The sequence below is a fragment of the Psittacula echo genome (genome assembly GCF_963264785.1).
Source record: "Psittacula echo genome assembly, chromosome: Z".
Taxonomy (NCBI): Eukaryota; Metazoa; Chordata; class Aves; order Psittaciformes; family Psittacidae; genus Psittacula; species Psittacula echo.
The window spans coordinates 17,077,161-17,098,915 of NC_137742.1; the positions used below are offsets into that span (position 1 = coordinate 17,077,161).

General features: G+C 40.3%; 2 protein-coding genes across 9 annotated transcripts in view; one reads left to right on the forward strand and one right to left on the reverse strand.

The window, feature by feature from the left end:
- PAIP1 (poly(A) binding protein interacting protein 1) overlaps window positions 1–13,921 on the reverse strand; it is a 29,313-nt gene extending 15,392 nt beyond the window's left edge. For 2 of the 4 annotated variants that reach the window (XM_080638139.1, XM_080638138.1), the window contains exons 1-3: window positions 10,273–10,518; window positions 8,836–9,017; window positions 2,639–2,827 (exon numbers count right to left, since the gene is read on the reverse strand). In XM_080638139.1, coding sequence (XP_080494265.1) covers window positions 2,639–2,827; window positions 8,836–9,017; window positions 10,273–10,513 — 612 coding nt within the window. In that variant the 5' untranslated portion in view covers window positions 10,514–10,518. Of the gene's footprint in view, window positions 1–2,638; window positions 2,828–8,835; window positions 9,018–10,272; window positions 10,519–12,533; window positions 12,652–13,709 lie in introns of those variants that run through there. The other 2 variants (XM_080638140.1, XM_080638141.1) reach the window with 2 other exon arrangements.
- Window positions 13,922–14,190: 269 nt separating this feature from the next.
- NNT (nicotinamide nucleotide transhydrogenase) overlaps window positions 14,191–21,755 on the forward strand; it is a 53,275-nt gene continuing 45,710 nt past the window's right edge. For 3 of the 5 annotated variants that reach the window (XR_013958666.1, XM_080636726.1, XM_080636729.1), the window contains exons 1-2: window positions 14,209–14,278; window positions 15,247–15,444. Coding sequence is in view for 4 of the 5 variants with exons in the window: in XM_080636726.1 (XP_080492852.1) it covers window positions 15,294–15,444 (151 nt within the window). In the remaining variant the exon portion in view is untranslated. Of the gene's footprint in view, window positions 14,279–14,435; window positions 14,457–15,246; window positions 15,445–21,755 lie in introns of those variants that run through there. The other 2 variants (XM_080636727.1, XM_080636728.1) reach the window with 2 other exon arrangements.

Genomic DNA, 21,755 nt, shown 5'->3' on the forward strand with positions numbered 1-21,755 from the left:
CTGGTAATCACAGTTTATCTCTGACTCAAAAAAGTCACAATCTAAGCAGAAGGCTAATCTACGAATACCTATCTTGAGAAATTTCAGCCAAGATTCTTAAGCTATAACGTCAGAGTGTTCAACCTCTGGAAAACAAGAGAACCAACACTTCACTCTGTACAGAGACATAAATGGGTTAGGAAGAAGAAGGTGAAGTATATAATTAATACTTATAGACAGATTGAGATACCTGATACACAGACAAAAGGGAAGAGTGCACAGGACTTGGGTTTCATTCATTTCAGTCTTTTACTTTACACCTAGCAGGTGTAAATCTGCCACCTTTAACCCAGGACTGCCAAGTCCATCACTAAACCATGGCACTGAGGGCCTCACCCAAATGGTTTTTGAAGACTTCCAGCGATGGTAATTCCACCACTGCCCTGGGCAGCCTGTTCCAGTGCCTGACCACCCTCTTGGTGAAGAAATTTTTCCTAATATCCAGTCTAAACCTCCCCTGTTGCAGCTTGAGGCAGTTACCTCTTATCCTACGGCTTGTTACTGGTTAAGAAAAGACCAGCCACCTCCTGGTTCCATCCTCCTTTCAAGTAGCTGTAGAGAGTGAGAACTCCCTTTTGCCTCCTTTTCTCCAGACTGAACACCCCCAGGTCCCTCAGCTGTTCCTCATCACACTTGTGCTCCAGACCCTTCACCAGCTTTGCTGCCCTTTTCTGGACCCGCTCCAGCACCTCCATGTCTCTTTTGTAGTGAGAGGCCCAGAATTGAACACAGGACTTGAGATGTGGCCTCACCAGTCCTGAGTGCAGGAGGTCTCTAACCATTTCCTCCTGAATTATAGAGACTTCAATCAGCTCCTCATCTCTGCCACACAGCTCAGGGAGCTAAGTACCCTGAGGATGGCTGGTGTGACTATTGAAGACTGAGGCAAAGGCAACATTAAGTATGTCATCCTTTTCCTCATCCTTGGTCACTAGGTTTCCCCTAGTATTCAGTAAAAGATGGAGGTTCTCCTTGGCCTTCCTCTTATTGCTAATACATTTGTAAAAATACTTTTTATTATCTTCTATGGCAGTGGCCAGATTTAGTTCCATCTGTGCCTTCACCTTTACAATTTTCTCCTTCCCTAACTCAACAATATCCTTGTATTCCTGACGGAGCAACAGTCCCTTCTACAGGTAATAGATTCTCCTTTTTTCTCCTGAATTACCATGATATCTCCCTGTTCAGCCAGGCCATTAGATCAGGTTGCTCAAAGGCCCATCCAGCCTGGTATTGAACATTTCCAGGAATGCGACATCCACAACTTCTCTGGGCAACCTGTGCCAGCTGTAAGATCTTCCTGGAGCAACCTTTTCTCCAGGCTGAACAAAACCATCTCTCTCAGTCTGTCTTCATAGGAGAGGTGCTCTAGTCCTCATTGAGTAATAACACTCAATGCTTCTCAGTTGAGGAAGGCACAGCCAACCCTAACACTGAACTTGTTTTTAAACAGGGGGAGAGAGAAAGAGACAACACTGAAGACTTAAATAAGAGTCTATTTAACTTTTATGAAGTCAAAAATCAGATAAATCCCTCTTTTTCTTCCAATAAAATTATATGGAATATGTCAATCTTTTAAAACTGTTGTCCATGTGTTCAAATAAAAGATGGGAACACAATGCTGCCAAACACAACACAGATAATCTTACTGATAATCACTAATCTGTTGTGAATTAAACCTGCATCAATTCTGTATGACTTTACATACAGAAGAAGAAACTTTAAGACTCTATAGTTCTGTACCATGATCAATCAGTCATGCAGCTTCTACATGCCCCAGATTAAAATATTCTGCAAGTATCTGCACTTAAAAGGTAAATAGAGTTTGCATTCTCCAAGGTAGAATTCAAAAGCAACCAACCCAGAAAAGTGAAAGACACCCAAGGTAATAAACAGCAAGGTTAAGTGTGACTTCATTCTCTGCAACAAGGCCAAAAGACAGTAAAAACAGCTAATTTGCTAACCGACAGATATTAAGCTGTTTGTTCCAATGGCTCCCCCAATTAGTACGGAGTTCAGCTCAAGGTCGCTGTCCTCATTTCCATGGCCATCAATGGGACTGGACCTAGTTACCATTAGGTGAGCTTTCCCTTCCCCTAGTTATGCTGTTCTGAAATAGGTACATTCCAAATGAGTAAGAAGGCCTGTCAGTAAAAGAGTGTTTCCCAAAGGGTGATGCGCACAGCAGGTATGAATTTAATTTTTTAAAATACCAAGGAATTGAAAGTATCTGAGTAGTATAAAGAACTTGTTTTGCAGCATAAAAATGTACAACTCTGACATTGCTTAAGAGTGTACTCCTTCAATCTTTACTATATAACTAAAGCAATTAAAATATAACTCCCTTTAACTGTAATTTCAAATCTAGTATGTGAGCCAGGAGATAAAAATTTATCAACTGCCCAAGTATCCCACACCTGAGCTACTATTTAAATTTGATTTAGCAAAATCTTTCCCTATATGTTCCAGTCTAAAAAGAAAAATTCATTAAACAACTACATAGATAAAATTACATGACAAATAATACTGGTATGCATACTTTGGACACTAGGTAATAGAGGCACAGTATCAATATTATAAGACAGAATACACAGTGTACCTGCTGATAGATGAGCTCAACAAGCCCTTGTAAATCTTCACCTGAAGTGACCCAGGCATTCAGTGTTTCAGCAAACTGCTCTATTTCAGTTTCAAAACAAGCTGGTTGGTCGGTGAGGTGATTTAGGAAATCTTGTACGTATTCCACCAAAGTCAGATAGCCATCGTATCTATCTTCAAAGGAAGAATCCTATAGCAGTGAAATAATATACCAACTATTTAAAAGGAACATAAAATAACATTGTTACACTTACTATATCGAGAAGCAACCATATAGCCCTTAGTTGTGAGTCTGCAGACTTAATAGTGATCTTTATCACAGTTTACTTGAACACTTTTAAGAGAACACAGACCTCAGGGCATCAGAAAGCTCTAGTAGTCCTATCATCTTAAGAACTAGGTAATATTTTTATAGAGATCAGGGTCTCCCAGCAAAATACATCAAAAGACAGATCAAAAGAAATCAGAGTTTGCCAAGTTAGGTGCAAGATTAACTAAGCAATAAAGTAAGTATATATGTTAAGTCTAAAACTAAAACTAACAAACTGAGGCTCAACACCCATTCCTGATGTGCAGACAGTGCTGCATATATATGAAATGTAGAAGGAAAAATAATCACAAACTTGAAACAAAGTATGTTGGACTTAAACAGAATGTATAGTGCTTCAAAACATGCAGAACGGCAAGAAATTACAGAAATACAATAAATACAGACTAGCACCCCCATGTAAAAAGTATTTTTTAAAGTCAGTGAATTTGTATCTCTTGACAATGGATGAAAGATTACAAAGCATGAAATGAAACTATTCAAATGGTACTGCATTAATTTGCAGCTACGGAGGTTAAAAACCAGGCAGTAAACACACCCGCTCCCTAAAGGAGCAATGAGCTTGCACAATACCACTTTATCAGTGTTTACACTCCTGCTGATGGACAGAAGGCTGTCAATTTTGTTCATTCAGAAATGAATGTATGTAATGGTATCTGAAGTCAATACTGTTCTGGAGTATTATGATGCTAGCATAGGAGGGGAACAGCAACGTTAAGCAGGATACTTTGTGATGTCACTAGTAATAACACAGTACAAATAATTCACTTTGTCACACTACACAAAAGATGGTGAAAAGCATTCTTACACAGATTTCAGAGGTGCAAGCAGGAGCCTGAAGAGGGACTGCTAAAGAAATGACTTATCATTAGTTATTCAAGACATAAGGGTAACACAGAATATCAGGCCTGTCAACTGATCTACTAGTTAGCAAGAAAAAGGTTTAAAATACATGAACTGTAAAGAAAAAAATTATCTGAAAATGTTAGTGAACTAACAATTTTCTTCATTTAGTGGACATAAATACATTGCCAAGGATTATAAGTACATTCTCCTTTTCCCCACCACTTCTCCCTTATTGAAGGGATGTAATTTACTTTCTGTCTTCAAAACAGCTCAGTCTCTCCTGTACTGTGAAGCAACATGGATCTGTGAAAGGTTTTTATTTGGGCATGAACTGTACAGAAAGACAGACAGGCATTGTTGGCAATCAAGTATTTACATTCATTTCACGACCTGTGAAGAATCTGTGGGGAAAAAGGCAGACCTTCCAAAATTCTTGACAGATCCACGTCATAAGGGTATACAACTTAAGCTAGGGGGAGACGTATCAATATAATAAAAGAAAAAACTAGAAAGATATCCTATTATGTGTAATTAAGTAGAACATTTGTCTATGGTATTATTCACTGTACAAAGTTACATAATATTGCCCACAAGAAACTGAAAAAAAAAAAAAAAAAAAAAAAAAAAAGAAGAAGGGTTTATGGAAATGGTGGCAAATTGTTATTACCCATAAGGATAAATATTTCAACAACCTGGTCCAAGTTAATTTTATTTTGAGTTCGAGAAGGGAGTCAAGAAGCTTCAGAGGTCTTCTGCAACTGAAAGTATCCTACAGTTCTAATGGTTTGGAGCTTACAAAGCTGAAGAATAAAGGGTAACAGGCCTATGTGTAATTTGCTAAATACTCCATTTTGCTAAAGGAAATCAACTTTTACTAGGCAATCTCAAGTACCCCAGGAAAAGTTCTGTAAAATAAACTTCAACTATTTTGTTCCACAGAACTATGATGTTATTGTGCAACAACTACAGCTTAGTCATATACAGATGAACTGGCTCCTGTACTCCAAACAACCTGTTCAAAAAGTCTCCAGCCAGGTTGCAGGGAACGCTGTTGCTGCGGCTAGTATAAAGAAGCTGCTCCTTCTGACAGCCGTCAGGTTGTTAGGAGGTCCTCATTCAGTAAAGAGGAAGGTATCTTCCTCTCATCCTTATTTGATAGGAATTCAGTCTTGGAGGAGAACATCCTTCTGGAAAGATCCCCAATACCATCTGGTATACCGGTGTCCCTGTATTCATACTCCTCTTCCCATTTTGTAATTAAAAGGCTAAACACAGAGGCTCTGTACTACATTAACCTACCTGTACTAACTATGCAAATCTAAATGCAATTGAGGTTTTAGTAACTATGCCAGCAAACAGAACAAAGAGGAAAAAATGAGTAATTCAAACTTTATAATAAAGTTGTATATTGCTAAATAAGTAATACCTGATACTTTAATAAAGTTTAGCCTAGTAACTTCAAGACACAAACCACTCATGTTTGTCACTGGCAGATTTTAACAAGAGAAGATAGCACTGAGTATTGTATCAAATAAAGAAAAGCAAAGCAAATCCCTCTTATTATTTTTATTAGTTGGCTAACAGGAGGCTATAAGTTTACAAATTTATGATTCAAAGCCATGAAAGTAAAATGGAAATTTTCCACAAATTTCAACGATTTCTCAATCAAGCCAACACTGTCTAATCCTTCTCCTTTATGTTTGATAGCTATAGGATGGGATCCTGGATTATTCGCAACAAAAGACTGATCAATTTAAAGATAATGGATTTGCCTCATTTTGGCTAAGAGATGATTTGCTTCTCTTTTGCCTCTGCTTCTACTAAGAGTCAATCCATGAGTTTCAAAAAAAACCAGTGAAAAAACTCAGTAGGTACTAAACCTCCTCTGATTTATGTAAAGGTAACAAAAAGGAAGAGACATGAGCCAAATCTGCTCCTGTGCTCAGTTTCTGCACATGTGCTAATTACCACCTTCCTATACCTGGTAGGTATTCACAACATTTCTTCCACTTAGGAACTTTGTCACTGAATCCGTCATTTGATTTCTCTTCAGACTCTTAGGAACAAGCTTTTCTCCCTTTCAGATTATATGCATTTAACAAGTTTACAATAAATTTATTGCAAACTTAAGTACAAATGATGTACAGGGAAAATGGAATGTGCCATAGTGATAAATAGTGATCAACACCATCACTTGGAAAAACAAGACTGTGTGTAAGCAATACATTCCTTACTAATTACCTTAACCTTAGAAGCAGAGCTAAAGGACTGATAAAAGGAGAATACCTGCACCAGACAGTGCCAAACACAAAGCAAATACTAGAAAAACAAGTGGTCAACAAGAAAGGGCAGTAGCTGGGTGAAAAGCAAAGGTGGCAGAGGAAGATTGCTGACTGACTCAATTCAGGACCCCAAAAGCTTGCTCTCTCCCCACCCCCCTCCATGAAGCACATGTGCTAAAATAAAGTGCTAATTAATAATATATTTGGTGACTTTTGACCAATGATAAGTAATTTCTTTGTTCTCTGAAATGTATGTATTTGATGTACACAAAACTAAGGTGTGCTAGCTTTGCGGAGCTTCCACCTAGCACCCTATTTTGCAAAACAGCTGAGAATAAAACACCTCGAGTCTGAGTATATATAGTCATTCTGCATGCCAGGTAACAATCCCACATTTGGGACAACACAAAGACTGTTGCATATACAAAATCACCTCACCATGCTGTATGAAGGGAAGAGGCACCCTCCTGCTTGGCTAAACATATAAAATCAGCACTAAGGCAGCTTAACCGCCTCCTTTTTTTGAAATGAAATGAAGTAAAAACCAAAGCCAAATCAAATGGTGATGGTGAAATTCCACCCAAGATGATACAAAGCTCATTCCTACGAAGTGAAGACATCATTGTGCCCTTCTGATGGAGTGACAGCCATGTTATTATCATACACTCGTGCCAGAGAACAAGTCTGACATTTCCAACTAGCAATCCAGACCTAAATCTAGTCACCAATTCTACTGCAGAATTCCACAAGTTCTGACTGGACCGACCTCTGTAAGGAAACAGATAATTCCATGGGGGTCTTTATTCCCTAAAGTCCTGGTAAAGTTTTTCTGAAAACTAGTATGCCTTGTGTGCTGTTCCCCTTACACTGTCTTCACAGGGAACTGACAGTTTTGAGTATCAGAACTAACCGGAAGTGATAAAGTAATCTCATACGCAAATGTGATATGGACATGCACAGTAATTACTATAATGTACAAAAAACTTGAAATGTGTCACTTTTTCTAAAACAATAAATGCTTAATAGCAAACACACTGTGTATTTCAGAAGAGAAATGGAGCTTTCAGATGTAAAAATTCCAGGGAATGTTATAAATGAAAGCTAAAAGATATTAATTTTAAGTCAGAAAAGGAGAATTTTCTCAAAACTTTTTTGATTTAAATTTTAAAACTCACGATCAAAATCTGTGTAATAATGAAGTGTGCTAAATTTCTTATTTTTATTGCAAGTGAAATTAGTACAGTCATTAAAATTAAAAAAACCCAAAACAACCAAACCAAAAACACATTAAGAAAAAAAAAAAAAAGCCAAAACAACCAAAAACCTTTGTAATAGTGAAGCACAAACATCTGAAGCACCACTATTAAGGCCCCTGCAACATACTTACATGTTCTAGGTTTTGCCTAGCATTTAACAGGTATTTTAATTAATAGATGAGTCACATATTTCTACACCATATTCCTACACCATATTCCTACAACACAGCAACCAGGAACTCCTACATGCCTGTGTGTTTCCTCAAAAGAGCTGAAAAGCAACACTGGTGTCCTCAAAACTTTGTAATTGTAAGCATGCATTATGTATGCCAACCCAAATGGCAGGTTTTTTGGTCTTGAAACTGAAATCCTTTACTTATAGAAAACACGTAACATATATTGGTGGAAAATAACTAGATTACCCATTCACTGAAGCATGTTTGTGTTGGCATTTCGTTAGCAGTTGTATATCGGCTATGGGCTTCTATTATGCAGGACAGTAATTCTATTCCGTAAGCTGGCAAAGCTGGTAACATTAAGGTAACATCAATTTCACTGGTGAGCAAAAGACTTTAAATCCAAGCCATCATATTTAGCATTCAAATCAAGTATTTTTCTAGAAGGTATTAAAAATCTATATGTTTCTATAAATTGCTTGGGGTTTTTCTGTGGTTTGTGGTTTTTTTTGTTTTGTTTTGTTTTTTAATCACTTGAATGTATTCGTAAAAGTCATTGTTCCCACCTGTTTATGTACAATACCAGAATTTGGCTGCTTGCACAAAAGGATATTCCAAGAATTCACATACATCCTTCCCTTTACTGAAGCAGTAACATGGAAGATAACAGAGTAGAAAATAAAAAGTACCAACTTTCATTACATGATGCATCTACAACATTGATCTGAAATCACCCTTAACCTGGCTGTAAATGTATTAGGTATGTGGGTAGGTAACTGCTAGGAATGAGCTTAATCCTACTTTTCTGCCCTTTGGTGATACAATACCACTTTTAAGGAAGGAATTAGAAGTCACAGTCAATTGTACCCACTGCAGAATAAATTTCAAACAGGTAAAGTCTGTGCTTGGAAAAGCCTAAGGTCAAGCTTTCGCCCACACTTGCATCAAAAACTGTGAACTCTGCATAAATGTGCACCTAAGCCCCTACTTAAAATCCAGGAAAGATATAACTACAACAGAGGTACCTGCTAAAAAGATGTAATCAATGCTTGGTCAAATCAACAAGTAACATTGTTATCTGCAGCAAGCTTTAGCAAAACATCTCATGCTAAAGGCCCTCACATACACCATAATATTCACCCACTATCACTTAACATTCTGACTGTGGCTCCTGAGGTTATCATCAGAGTTTCTGGAATCTCTTCAGCAAATGAAGCATTCAAGTTACCTGATTAAACAAGACCTCAGGAAAACGTTAACTTGAATACAAGAAAATTGGCATATACTAAGAAAAGAAAATAAACACTCACCGCAAAGTTCTGATTGAAGTTCTGGATGTATCCTGGTGGATAAAACTCAGGTGCTTTAACAGACAAGTTTGATCTTATCACAGGGGCTGCAGCCACTTGAGGTTCAGCCATTTCTGGTTCAGAATCAAGAACTGAAACTTTATCTTGTGATCCAGATGGAATCCCTGTCTGTGGCAGGTGCTCTGAAAAATTTTTGTTAAAAGCTTTTCTTAGAATTTACTAAATTAGTATGTATTCACATGGAGTACATACATAGTACGTATTTTTTTATTTAAAATATACTTTTACCATAAAAATACTTTCAAGTTTACTTCAAATACATTTTTTTTTTCTTAAACATGGAAAGTTTTTACTTTAGCAAACTCTAGATGTCCTTCTACCTCACAGAAAATAACCACAATGTTCATGTGAAAGGAACATTAAAAAAAAAAAAAAAAGAAATAAAAAAAAAAAAGAGAAAAAGGAAAAAGAGCTCTCTCCTCTCCCACGAAAACATGCTTTCTAAGAGAGCTAACCTGAGAAACTAGCAAATCTGCTTATGATATGCTTGCTCATCTTGTGGGTTTTCCATACTTTTCAGATAGAAATTCAAGACTTTGAAGTTCAATTATTGGAAGATATGACTAATTTTTAACAACACTAATTTTACCAGAATTCTCAAAGACACTTAGGTGTTTTTCTCATACATCATTGGCAAAAAACCCCCACAACTAAGCAACCAATCGACAATGAAAGAGTGCTTTTAAAAAAGTATTTCCCACGAGTTCCAAACGTATCTTTATAGATTAGCTCCTATGTTTATTGAAAATGGAACCTGATACCTACCCGAAAAAGCTAACCAGCAAACAATGCTTTGTATTACTGCTGGATTGTGTTTATTTTCTGACAAACCTTTAGGCTAGTGTTCTTCAATAAGAGGAAGGCTGAAACCATCTGCTGTCAGTTTAACAGATGGATAAAATGCACACACAGATGTGAGGGCCCAGAAAGGGGGCGAGTGGACAAAGAGGTGTTGTGAGTGGCTTCAGTGCCACATCACACCTTTACCTGGCCATAGGCCCATAACCCAGAAACATGATCACTCTTCTAAGGAAAGGTGCAGATGCCCCCACGCAGCTCTCCTCGGTGCCACGCAGAGAGGAGCCAGGAGGGTGGATGGGGTGCACAGCGCGCTGGCCCTCAAGGCCGCAGTGACTCCTCCGCCTCTAGGTATGGGGGTGCGAAAAATCACGCGTCCCCGCGCTTGGGCCGCGGGGAGGTGGTGCGAACCCCCACGGCTCCAGTCTCAGCGGGATGGCGAATGGGTGGACAAGCGAAGCAGGAGCAGCATGCTGCGGGCACACGAATGGAGGGCGGCAGGCTGCAGGGAGCTGCTCCCCTACGCCTTCGACACCGGGGACCTCGGGAGGGGCAGCGAGGGGGCCGCTGCTCCCGTACCTGCGATTCCAGTGCCCAGGGGCGCAGTCTTCGGAGGCCGCAGTGATTCCTGCTGCGGGAAGAGGCCGCCCACTTGGTGCTGCTGCTCGTCGGCCGAGCCTGAGCTGTTTGAACCGCTTCCCCCAAGGGGGGCCCCATCGCCGCTCTCCGGCGCTCCCGCACCACCGCGGACACCAGTGCCTTCCCAGCCCGCGCCCCGGCGTCGGCCGGCACCCGGAGTTCGGTCGAAAACATCCGACATGCTCACGCTGGTGCAGCTCAAGCGCTTCTGGGAGGCAGCCGGCGAAAGGCGTGGGGGCGGAACGGGGAGAGGGGCAGGGCGGCCGCTGAGTCCCGCCTTGCCGCTGCCCGAACCCTTCACTTTCAGTTTCACCCCCACCCCAACGCCACGATGGTCGCGGATCGGCGCGGCTGACAGCGCCCTCTCGCGGCACTTGTCATGCCTGTCGCCATAGCAACCCCGGCGCAGGGATAGCCTCTCGACCCGGCCCGAGCTAATGTCGCCCAGCTCGGCTGCCGCGGACGAACAGAGGCAGTTCCCGGACCCGAGGACAACCTCGCCTGTCCACAGCTGATGGGTCTGCACCCACGCACCACAGCACGGGATGGCTTTCCAGCGGGCTGCGAGTGTCAGCAGTCGGTTCCGGGGCCGCACCTCGTCACGCCTCCCGAACAGCGTGGAAGCTTGGGCACGGCATTTCTCACAAAACACTATGTTCTTGCGATTGTTCCCCTGCAGGGACACACAGCGCGAGGTGACCCCAGCAGCACACCAAGACCCCTGCTTCACGTGGCAGAAGACCTCTAGCTACGCTATGCACATATAGGCAAAGGAGAGGCGTTTATGTGCACAGCTGCAACCTGAATTCTGCACTTGAGCCTCTAACATGGCAACATGATTGTACTGCTACACTTACTTTGTATGAATGTGCTTATTCAGAATAATGTATTTTCATGTGTAATTGTGCATGACATGGTAACAAACTCTATTCTGATTTAACTTTTTAAACCTTCCACACCAACACGAACTACCTGGAAGAGCCAGTTATCTGTGTAATGCATTTTGCTAGTATTAACTAATATTTGCTAATATTTTGCTAATAACCCACATTAACTGTGGGTGACTCAGTTTAAGTGCCTGCTCACAATTTAATTCACCTATTCCTGTTCTGTTTTAGCCCAGAGCCTTACTCTACTCACTTTGCAAACTCCAGCACACCACAATATGCTTTCAAGATGAAGCAGGTAATGGAGACACAGGGTGCCGAGAACACACCACAGCTTGTCCTGACCCCACAAAGGTGCTCTGTCCCTTCCACAGCCAAAGCCAAAGCCTGAGGTGGGGTCAGGTCAAACTCTGTTCATCACTCATGAGGGGGTGAAAAATACACACATGTGTGAAACATTATAAAAAAAACCCTCAAACAAACAGAATAGCACTGTCTTGTATTTAAAAAAAAAAAATCGGATTGTAAAATGGTGCCTTTAGAAGTTATGTTCCTATTTGGTTTATTACTACATTTTACCATTTTTAATTATTAATGGGGTATTGGTGTAGGGTATAAAATATTTGTGACTTCCACAAGGCATGAATTGGTCTGATTTTTGGTGAGAGACAGGCTTGGCCAGACAGTAAAGGTGACACAGCTGAAGTTCATTATGCTCATGGGAAAACTGTTCCTAGGCAACCGCTACTGAAAGCCAGACTGGTAAACTAACAGATCTACACACTGCAAAGGAAATGAGAGCAACAGTAGGAGGTTTTGATGAGGCAAAAAAATACCGGAATACTTCCCTTGTGTAAACAATTCTCAAAACCAGATCTAAGCAGCATTACCAACCCTTTAAAGATCACAAATTAGGTACTAAAATAACTAAACGGAATATATTCAGTAGTGTTGTGTTATTTCAGCTTCACTTTTAAAGCCCGTGTTTGTGACCTCGCGTCACATCTGCAGACTCCACCTTACCAGGAGGAGAATGAAAAGCTTACATTAATGTGAAAAAGGAAGCTGAGATTCTCAACCACTGGTCTTAGGCTCCTGAGGCTTTAAAGGAAAATCATCAATATACTCTGACATCACTTTTTAATACACCAATCTTTCGAAAAAGCAAATCTCATTCTTTAAGGTATACACCTATTGAGGAATTAAATGTTACTGAACAGGTAACTTTTCATCTGTGATCATAAATGTGAATTCTTTTCACTTAACAGACATTCTATATTATCTTAATTTAATGTCTGTTTGGCAACTACTTACCATTTAGAGTGGATTGTGATACCAGATCCATCTTTTCCTCAGAGATGTAGTACTGGAGGTTGTATGAAAGCAGTTGTGCTTGGCTGGGAACCCAATTTTTCTTCCCTATTGTATACACCTAAACCAAAAATTAAAAAAAGGAATTTTTTAGGCAATGAAATCCAAAATTACAATACCCAAAATACTACCTACAATAGCCAACCATTTTAGACAGTGCTTAAAATTCTGCTTAGAATGTTCTGGCCTGAGTAATTGCCAGTTACTTCAATCCTGTGATACCAAACTGCAGAAGACCCAAGATGGCTACGCTAGTGAGACACCCAATGATGGATGAAAACTTTTACCAAATGCCGTTATTACTTCCAAATATCCATTTGTAAGAAGTTACCTGTTTTGTCCTAAGTGTGAGACCTAATGTCTATCACTTAATTTTGAAGCAATATTGTACACACCTGCAATGCCTGGTGCTGAGAAACCACAAACTGCAACTTTGTCACTATTCAGAACATAAGCACTTTAAATTTTTTTTTTCTTTCTATGCTCACAACATATTTATAATTAGAAAAAATGGAAAGGACTAGTTCTACCTTTTAAAACTGAATATATTATTAATAATTGGTATTTTGCTGATCCCTATTATATTGACAAGGCATGGCATTGCACTACTTAATGGTATGGAGTCTGAAACATAGAGCACCCATATTAGTACATAAGGTGTAACTCTAACTGGAATCTTTCCCACAGATTTATTTAAAAGCCCAGTAGTCTCCCGAACATCTAGCAGCAAGGTATCCTATTAGTTACTCTCAGAGAAACATGTTTTCAGAATCATTAATTCACTTCTAGTTGTAAGTCATTGGTTTTTTTTGAGGCTGTATGACACCTCTGGCAATGCGTGTTTTGCAGGAACAGTTACACTGATGTAAATAAAGCCTAGCACATACCTAGAAACTACAGACTGTGTGAAGTAAGAGAAGATACACAGGCAACAGGCAAGCTGTCATCTGTAAAGTTCCTACTTAATAGCATGTTCTCTTCATTCACGTATTGTTTATACAGTTGTCAAGAGTTCCTCTGTTTCTGTTATCCTCCCACATTGTATCTACCACTCTAATGCAGACACCAGCTCGCTGCTGTATTACACATCTCAAGAAATAACAATAATAAAGAAGATACCACCTATATGTCGTGGTGCTCGTCCGCAAGAAACCAGCCACGTTTCAGACACCTTCTTCGCAAGCCGCTGCCTCGACCTTCGCCTCCTCGCCCCAGTCACAGGCGGCCTGTCACGGCTGAGGGACGCGCTCACCTGCTGCCAGCGCCCAACACCTTCGGCCTCCACCAACGGCTGCGACGGCTTCAACCCCGGCCGCGCTACCTCAGCTTCCTTCGGGAAACGCCTCACCAGCGCCGCAGCACCGTCCTGCGGGCAGGGCCTGAGGGCAGGGCCAGCAGGCGGAGCCACCCCTCAGCCGCGCGCCGCTGGCGGAACGCAAGGCACCACGTGACGGGCAGCCCCCGCCACGCCCCTCCCGCTCGGGAACCGCCCCGACCAATGCGTTCCCCTCACTCCTTCCGGGTTGGCAGGCAGTGCACCCCCCACAGCCCCTCTACACCATCCCATCCCGTCCCGTCCCGCCCCTCCGCCCCACCCCACCCCACCCCACCCCGCGCTGGGACTGCCGCGGAGCCTCGACCCAAGGTTGGTTAGTGCCGTGCTAGGGCCGGTGCCGGCGGTGCAGCTGGTGGGTGTCTTGCGGGATAGCAGCGGTGGCATCTCTGCTTTCTCGCGGCTTGGACGGGGGCTGGCCGTTGCTGAGGGGAGGGCTGCGGTGTCTCTCGCAGCGCCCAGGAGCGGCGGGAAGGAAGGGCGGGAGAGAGGAAGGAAAGACGTGTGGGAGGGAGGACGCCTAGAGAAAGCAGGTATCGCGGAAAGGGGCCCGCGGGAGGGCTCCAGGCAGGGATCGGAGAAGTGGCGGCTGCGGGCCTCCCTCCGGGCGGGCGCGATAGCCGTTGTGCTGGGGAGGGGGGTGGGGGGTGGAGGCCTGGCGAGCGGGGGGCGAGCCGCCTGCCCAACTACGGTCTGTCAGTGGCCGTGGCTATAAATAGTAGCGAGAACAAAACGGGGGCTCTGTGCTGTGGGCAGGGCCGATGGGGGAGCGGTGGTCCCTCGCTGTGGGGAGGGACGGGACGGCGCGTTAGACCCGACTGAGTGTCGGGCGAGGAGCCCTTGCATCCGTCAGGAGTCAGTACCCGCCTGCTGAAGAGGGCACCCCGGATCCCCTGCTCTCTGCCCCGCTTGTCCCAGCCCGAGTGCCTGCTCTGGAATGTGTCCAGAGCCCGTGAGATGCTGTCCCGCAGCGGGTAACTGTTCTGGGAGCTCTGGTAAGGGTTTGAATTGTTTGGCTCTGTGGAGCGCAGGAAGTTTACACGTGTCAAAGATTCTGGTTTACAGCAGTGGTGTGAGGAGAATGCAGTCTTTGAGCACAGAAATGCGATTTCTAGGTCAGCTTATTGTAATGTCAATCCTGCTATGGTCTTGTTAATTTAGTTCGATAGTTGCCTCAGTTAAAAAGAAAGTTCTAGCTAGGAAGAAAAGAGGAGAAATGATCGTCTCATGGCTACTGGCAGTAGACAAGGACTTAGGCTGCTGAGTTTACATGCCTTCTATCTTGTATCATTAATAATTCTTGCTTTGTTTTTATGTGTGCAGCCCGAATTCCATAAGTGGCAAGGAGTCTGCTGTAAGGTCTGGGCAAAATGGCGAGCCTTCTGCGCATTGCTGTTAGTGGGTGCTCCGCTCCTGTTTTCAGCAGTGTCTTACCACCTAAGATGCATTCTGCAAAGATGCCATGTTTGCAGATGTTTAAAACCCACAGGATGCTCACGACTCAGGCAGTTCTAAAGCCAGGTAAATTGATTACACTACTGTAAATAATCTTTTATTTTAAAACATGGAGATAGATTTAATTTTTCTTTCAGATACGCATTAGTACAGAAGAGACTTAAAAAAGCGCCCCTTAAATCATGTCAGTAGCATGCTTGGGTCATATGTAGTACAATTTTACGCTGGTTTTAAAGGGGTTATGTGAAAGGTGTTTGTGCTTATTATGAATACTTTTCTTAATAAAAAGCCCGAGTTCCCCAAGAGGTGCAGTTGTGCAACTCTTTGTGTGCATGCAGAGGAAAACAGAGCCCTCACAGAGAGGGGATCTGCAAGCATGACTATATGTAGATGCAGCTATCCCATCTAAAAAAAATCTTTTGTTCAGAAAACTTATGTTGCACTGCCTTGAAGAACTTCTGATTTGCATCTTCACATGTAGGGCTTGTTGGTATGTTTGCACTAATTACGTTTATGCGCAGATAATGGACAGGCTCAGGTATTTTCAGGAGAGAAAAAAAAAAAGGAGGGGGGAGTGGAGGGGTGTCCTTGGTTCCAGTTTATGATGTGAGCCTGGTGCATAAAAATCAGAACTGACTTTGTTTTTTTCCCTATGCAGTGTATAGCCTGAGAGCTAGAGGACTGGAGAATATATAAAACTGATTTAATGATATTTTTGCCCATTATCCTGCATGGGTCATGCTTCCCTGAAGGAATTTAGAGACCCAGCTGCAGTGCAGATCTAGGATCTTCTCAGTCTGCGACAGATTAATGTGGAAAGTTAGACACTGTACACGTGATGTTCAGTTCTTCCAGATATGCACAGTAGGTAACTGCATTAGATATCTTAGAGTATTAGAAAAGTAGTGCTGTTTGTGCATTGAAGTGTCTGGTTATGAAAACTCAAGACACAAGATTAGATTATAATAACTCTGAGAGGCCTTTGTTGCATGGAATTTCTGGCAGTACTAACAACGGCTGGTGCGTTCTGGGGTCCTCTCAAATCAGTAAGCCAGTGAGATTTGGAGCTTCTGAAGAAATGTAATGAGAAGAAGAGTTTCTTTAGTCCCAAGGGCTCCGTATAATTGGTGTCGCATGGCTTTTTACTACAGTTGCATGGTGACCCTGAATTTCTTTGCTCTGACTGACAGATTTGTGATGCTCCAAAAATTTTTTTTTTCATATTATGTACCTAATGAAACATCTGTCTGTCTTGATATGGCAAATTGACCCTTGGTTGGTGGTGTTAACCTGGGATGTAGAAAACTAGGTTCAAGGTTCTTTCTCAAATGTCCCAGGTAAGTGCCCTTGTTGTTGTTTGAGTTTGGAATCAATCTTTGTAGTTGAGTTTGACCACAAATTTGATCATGAAACTGCAAAATCTCTTCAGTTTTACTGGAGTGAGTATGCTTGTCTCTGTCTGTCATGTGTGTGCGTTTTCCTATTTTTGTGAATCACTCTTCAGAATTTTTTCCACAATGACAAAGAATTCTGATAAGTGTCATATGTTCAAGCATTCAGTCCTGTCTCTTCACATCTGTCATGTGGAAGTCCTTATTTAAGAGTGAATAGTATTCACACAATGCAGTTAGTTAATGCTAAAAATTAAGTTGGAGAAGTATTTTGGTTGATGATTAAGCTGTTCTCATAGTTAGTTTTGGTAACATGAGATTTGTCACTCAGTAGAGGACAAATGAAGGATAAACCAGCCATTGACTGACGAATTACTGGCAGTACTGTTGCCTATGTATACTTTTTAAGTGCTCTTGAATCAAAATTTAACAGCATAGAAAATAACTGCATTTTATTCTTTTAGAAATTATCAGTGACACTTGGTAAAATCACTGTAATACTAGGAACAGTCAGTTTTCTGAAAAGACCATTGTCACAGTAATTCTTCTTAAGCCTGTGGTTGTTACTTCCGTTCTTTCAGATTAGCTTTCATTTAATCCAGGATATGTTGTGTACAAGAACAGCAGTTGCTTTGGGTATGAAGGGATTTGGACTCAGTTGAAAAGTAAACTTGGAAGATGGATACTTTTCTTACTGCTGTTTAATTTGCTTTCTGTGTTCCTTAGAAACATAGGCATTTTCATACAGGAGTAAAAATGTATTCCTGCAGTCTATCTCAAATAGTTGCTAGCACAAGGTGCTTGGGAAACAGATGCAAAACTTTCCCAAGCCCTGTGAAGGGTGACCGACTGTCAGGTTTCCAATGTACTTCCAGATTCATTTGCCTTAGAGCTCTGTGACTTTCACCCATCTCTATCTTGGGATTTTTAATGTAATTTTAATTTTGATTCTTCTTTCTTAAAAATGCCTTTTTTTTTTTTTTTCCTGTATAGCAGAACTTTTAAACCTATAACAGTTTGTTATCAACTGATTGTCTTGATAAGTTGTACGTTATTTATAAATCATAGGCATTCTCCATTAATTTCCTTGGGTTTTTTTATATCCCCTTGCTTGTGTAAGAAGAGGGATCAGGTTTTTGTTTAATATTCTGTACCATTCTTTTGGTTTTTCTTTCTTTTTTTTAATTTTCCCAACATCATATTCCTGTTCTTTGGAATATGTCCTCATCTTCAGAACAGGTGAGATGTTTGGTTTAAAGATGATATTAGAGTAACTTATAAATTAAGCAGGTTACTTATCCTGTTTTCCCATCCCAGAAGATATGGCATATAGTCAAAACTTTTCTTTTCTCCAAGTCTGTTGTTGGTAATACTTTCCTCCAGACTTCTTCCTGGAATCAGGTTAGGGGGATAAAAATCTCTATTTTTCTCTATTTCTCTACATACAATGTTCTAAGTGTTCTTGCTAGTTTTAGCTTATGATCTTCTTTAAACAGCTGGTTTGTAGATAAAAGTTAAATAGAGATCATCACTTCTGTGATGATAGTTATTTTTTGTTTGATTTCTGGAGCTTGAAGATTTAGACTACCTACTTATTTTGCTTACTTGAAGTTTGAGACTGTGCTTTATGTCTTCATTACACAGTTGAGATTGTTAGGCTTCTTACTAGTTTTCTAAATTCTAATTTTTGTATATTCCACACTAAGATTCTTAGGCTTATGAAATTTAATGATACCGCCACTTTTGGTACTGGCAGTGTCCTTTTGCTGTTGATTCTTTGTATAAAAAAAAAAAGTGGTGTATTTCCTACAAAATGAACAGTACATTCAAAATCTTCATGTGACTCAAAAGGCTCTCAAGGTATGTGTGTAATGGTCTGTTTCTAGAAAATCTTCATGTGATAAAGCAGTAAGTTAATTACTAAAACATTCTCAAGGCAATTCTTAAAGAAATTACTGGATGTGGAAGCTTAGAAAGGCAACTTGGATGCTTCACATTCTCATGCAGTTTAAAATGCATGGGAAGGATTGCAGATGTTCTTCCTTGAAGTAAAATCTAAATCAAGATCCTAAGTTTATGATTCTAGATTTCAACTTTTCAAAACTAATAACTTCCATAATATTGCTGAGTTTAGTAAGCCAAATCTGTGCTCATTGTATAGCTATTATTCAAAAATAATATTTATTGTAGCCTGCCCTGAAGTTTTAACATAGGTCTTTGCTTTGCAGTTGTGGACATTTGCTTTGTTTTGATGTTAAATGATGTGATAGCTCAGTATAGTCTTCTTGAAAAATGTCCTGTACCTGCTCTAGCTAACCGCTGGCAAACCGATGTCTCTTTGCTTCTGTGTTCATGTGCTTCTATATTCGCTGTTTGCTAGAAATTTGGTAGTGGGACGGAGGAGAAAAGAAGGTGAGAGGCAAATGAGACTTGTTGAATTTTTATCTTGGATTTGATCTCCCAAAGCATTGGAGGAGGACATAGTCCTCAGTATTGGTCTCTGATTGTTCTCCTTGCTAAATAAGATGCACAAATAGTTTTACCTGTTTTTATTGCATGCAAGATGTACCAATGTGAAAGGGAGAAATAAGGAAACACATTTGGGATATAATGAGAGCGTATTCTTGTCCCATCGCTCCTAGGCTTTTACTGTGGTACCCCACATAAAACAAGGAAGCAAAAAGAAACCAGAAGCATATATTGTCATTTGAGCCATAGGAGATTAAAAAAAAAAGAAAAAAAAAATCTACATTTTTTTTTCCTGAGAAGTACATAAGCTTTAGCCAAGTGTTTGTGTGCGTTTGAATCCTTCTATTCCTTTTATGCTATAAGTCCTTCCTTTCTCTGAATTTGTGTGCTGCAGAAACTTAGAGAAGCAGAAGGGGAAGGTAGAGCTCAAGTTCTTATTTGCTCACTGCTTCTTCAAAAGCTGTTTGCCTTCTATCCTAGAGCACCTTCCTTTGGAATTACGATTGGTCTCTTAACAAATTTAAATCTTCTAGGTTTCATTTCTGCTTCTAGAAGACAACTGAACTGATTTAGTGAAAATCAGAAGCAGAACTTTATTGTGTACTAATTAGGAGAAGAGATGAAGAGAAAGTTCTTTTCAAATGACAAGGGTGGTTTGTATGACTGACATCAACAGTTACTGCGGCTTTAAAGTGGTCAGTGTTGCTGTAGTAGGGATGCCCTGAGTTGCACAGTTTGCACAGTGATGCTTATATGTGGTGTATGCTGATGAAAGAAATCTTTGCGAAGCATTATTACCTTTGTGGGTCTGTTGTTTCAGATGTGCATTCTCACTCCTGCTGTGACTTTGTTCCTTTAAATCATGTTTTTCTGAATTTGATTTTTGTCTTGTAATTTAAAAAAATTTAAATGTTCTCCAACTTACAAAATATCGCAACACTTCTGTCTTCAAATTGTTTGTTACCATTTTATTAGTTCATTTTCAAAGAGAAAGCTAAAAAGAAAAAAGGTAAAAATAATTAGAAGTAATGCACTTCTTTGGTGAGCTCTGTCATGTTGGATATGTTCAACCTTTTTTTTTTTTAATGGATTAGAAGTCTGACAAGTACATATAGATATTTAAGTACCAATTCTTAGCAATTTTTTCGGAACATTATAGATTGATAGTATCTTGAAAGTTGTTAAACATTTTCAGATATTCAACTTTAAACACCTTATAGTCCTAGTTTTTATTTCAGATTTAGATTTTAAAATATCAAACTAACTCAGTTCCTCCAAGTTCTTCTAGTGTGGTATGGGTGGCTTTATTTTGCTTGTTTCTATCTTAAAAAAACAAACAGGAAAAAAAAAAAGTGAAAAGGAAGCCTTCCTAAGGCATGCAACCCATTACTTGCCTGCTGCAATGTTTGTAGCAGAATACATAGTTTTGTGGCAAAATGAAAAGCAGATCTGTAAATTAAAGGAAACCTCTCATCTTCTTCCTCTCACCCCTTTTTTTTTTTTTTTTCGTTTGCTGCTTGATCTTTAGTATCTGTGACTGCTTAAGCACATATATTTCATTAATCTATATGTGGTGCAAGTGGCTCATGTACAAATGTCACAATCCAGGTTTAAATTCTAGATAGACAGCACTGAAAGTTGATGCAAAACTGGGCCTGCGTGCTGGACTGCATGCTCTCTAGCGTAATTGAAGCAGTAGTTTGGTATCTAAGTATTCTGCTTGAGTCTGTGTATTTATAAATTATGTATTTAAGCACTTAATTTGATCAGAGAAGATTTTACTCTCAGATGTTGTACTGGAAGTCCACAAATTGTATGTGAACAATTACAAAGATGTTTGTAATTTGAAACCTTAGGCTAAAACTGATAGATTGCAGCCTCAGCATTTTCCTGATGTTACTTAGAAGAGCTTTGAACAAGTTAAGACAAGGAAGTAACATGGAAGAGAAGTGTAATTGAATAAACTAGTAGATGGATATTCCATTATTCTTCCACTACTCCTGAATTCACTGTTTTTGTCTCTGTACGAACTGTAAGAGTACATTATAGATGTAGTTGTGTCTTTCAATGTCTTTTGTAGTATGTAAGTTGCATTCATTAGTAGTTATCAGAGACAATTGTAATTTGAGAAACATTAAAAACATGCTCATTTAAAATGCAGTTCAGGTGAAACAAACTTAATTTGTTTATTTCTTCACAATAGTGACTAGAGAGAGATTTAAACCCTTCTTACCCCAGGTAGAATGTGTTATCACCAGAACACCATGTAAAGTATAAGTCAGAATGACAGTTACACAGTCAGAACTATAAATTCAGATGGGTATGAACTTCACCAAACACTTGTTACTGCTTGTGTGGTTGATTGGGCTGACCTATCGATTCCTGAGAGAACAAGAGTCTCTAGCAAAGTGGTGTAATTTAAGGAAATGTAAACTACAGTACCAGAAAAGATCATTCTACTTCCTCTTCCATTAGGAGGGAGAACTGGTAAGTATGACATGTCTGCATTTGTCTGTA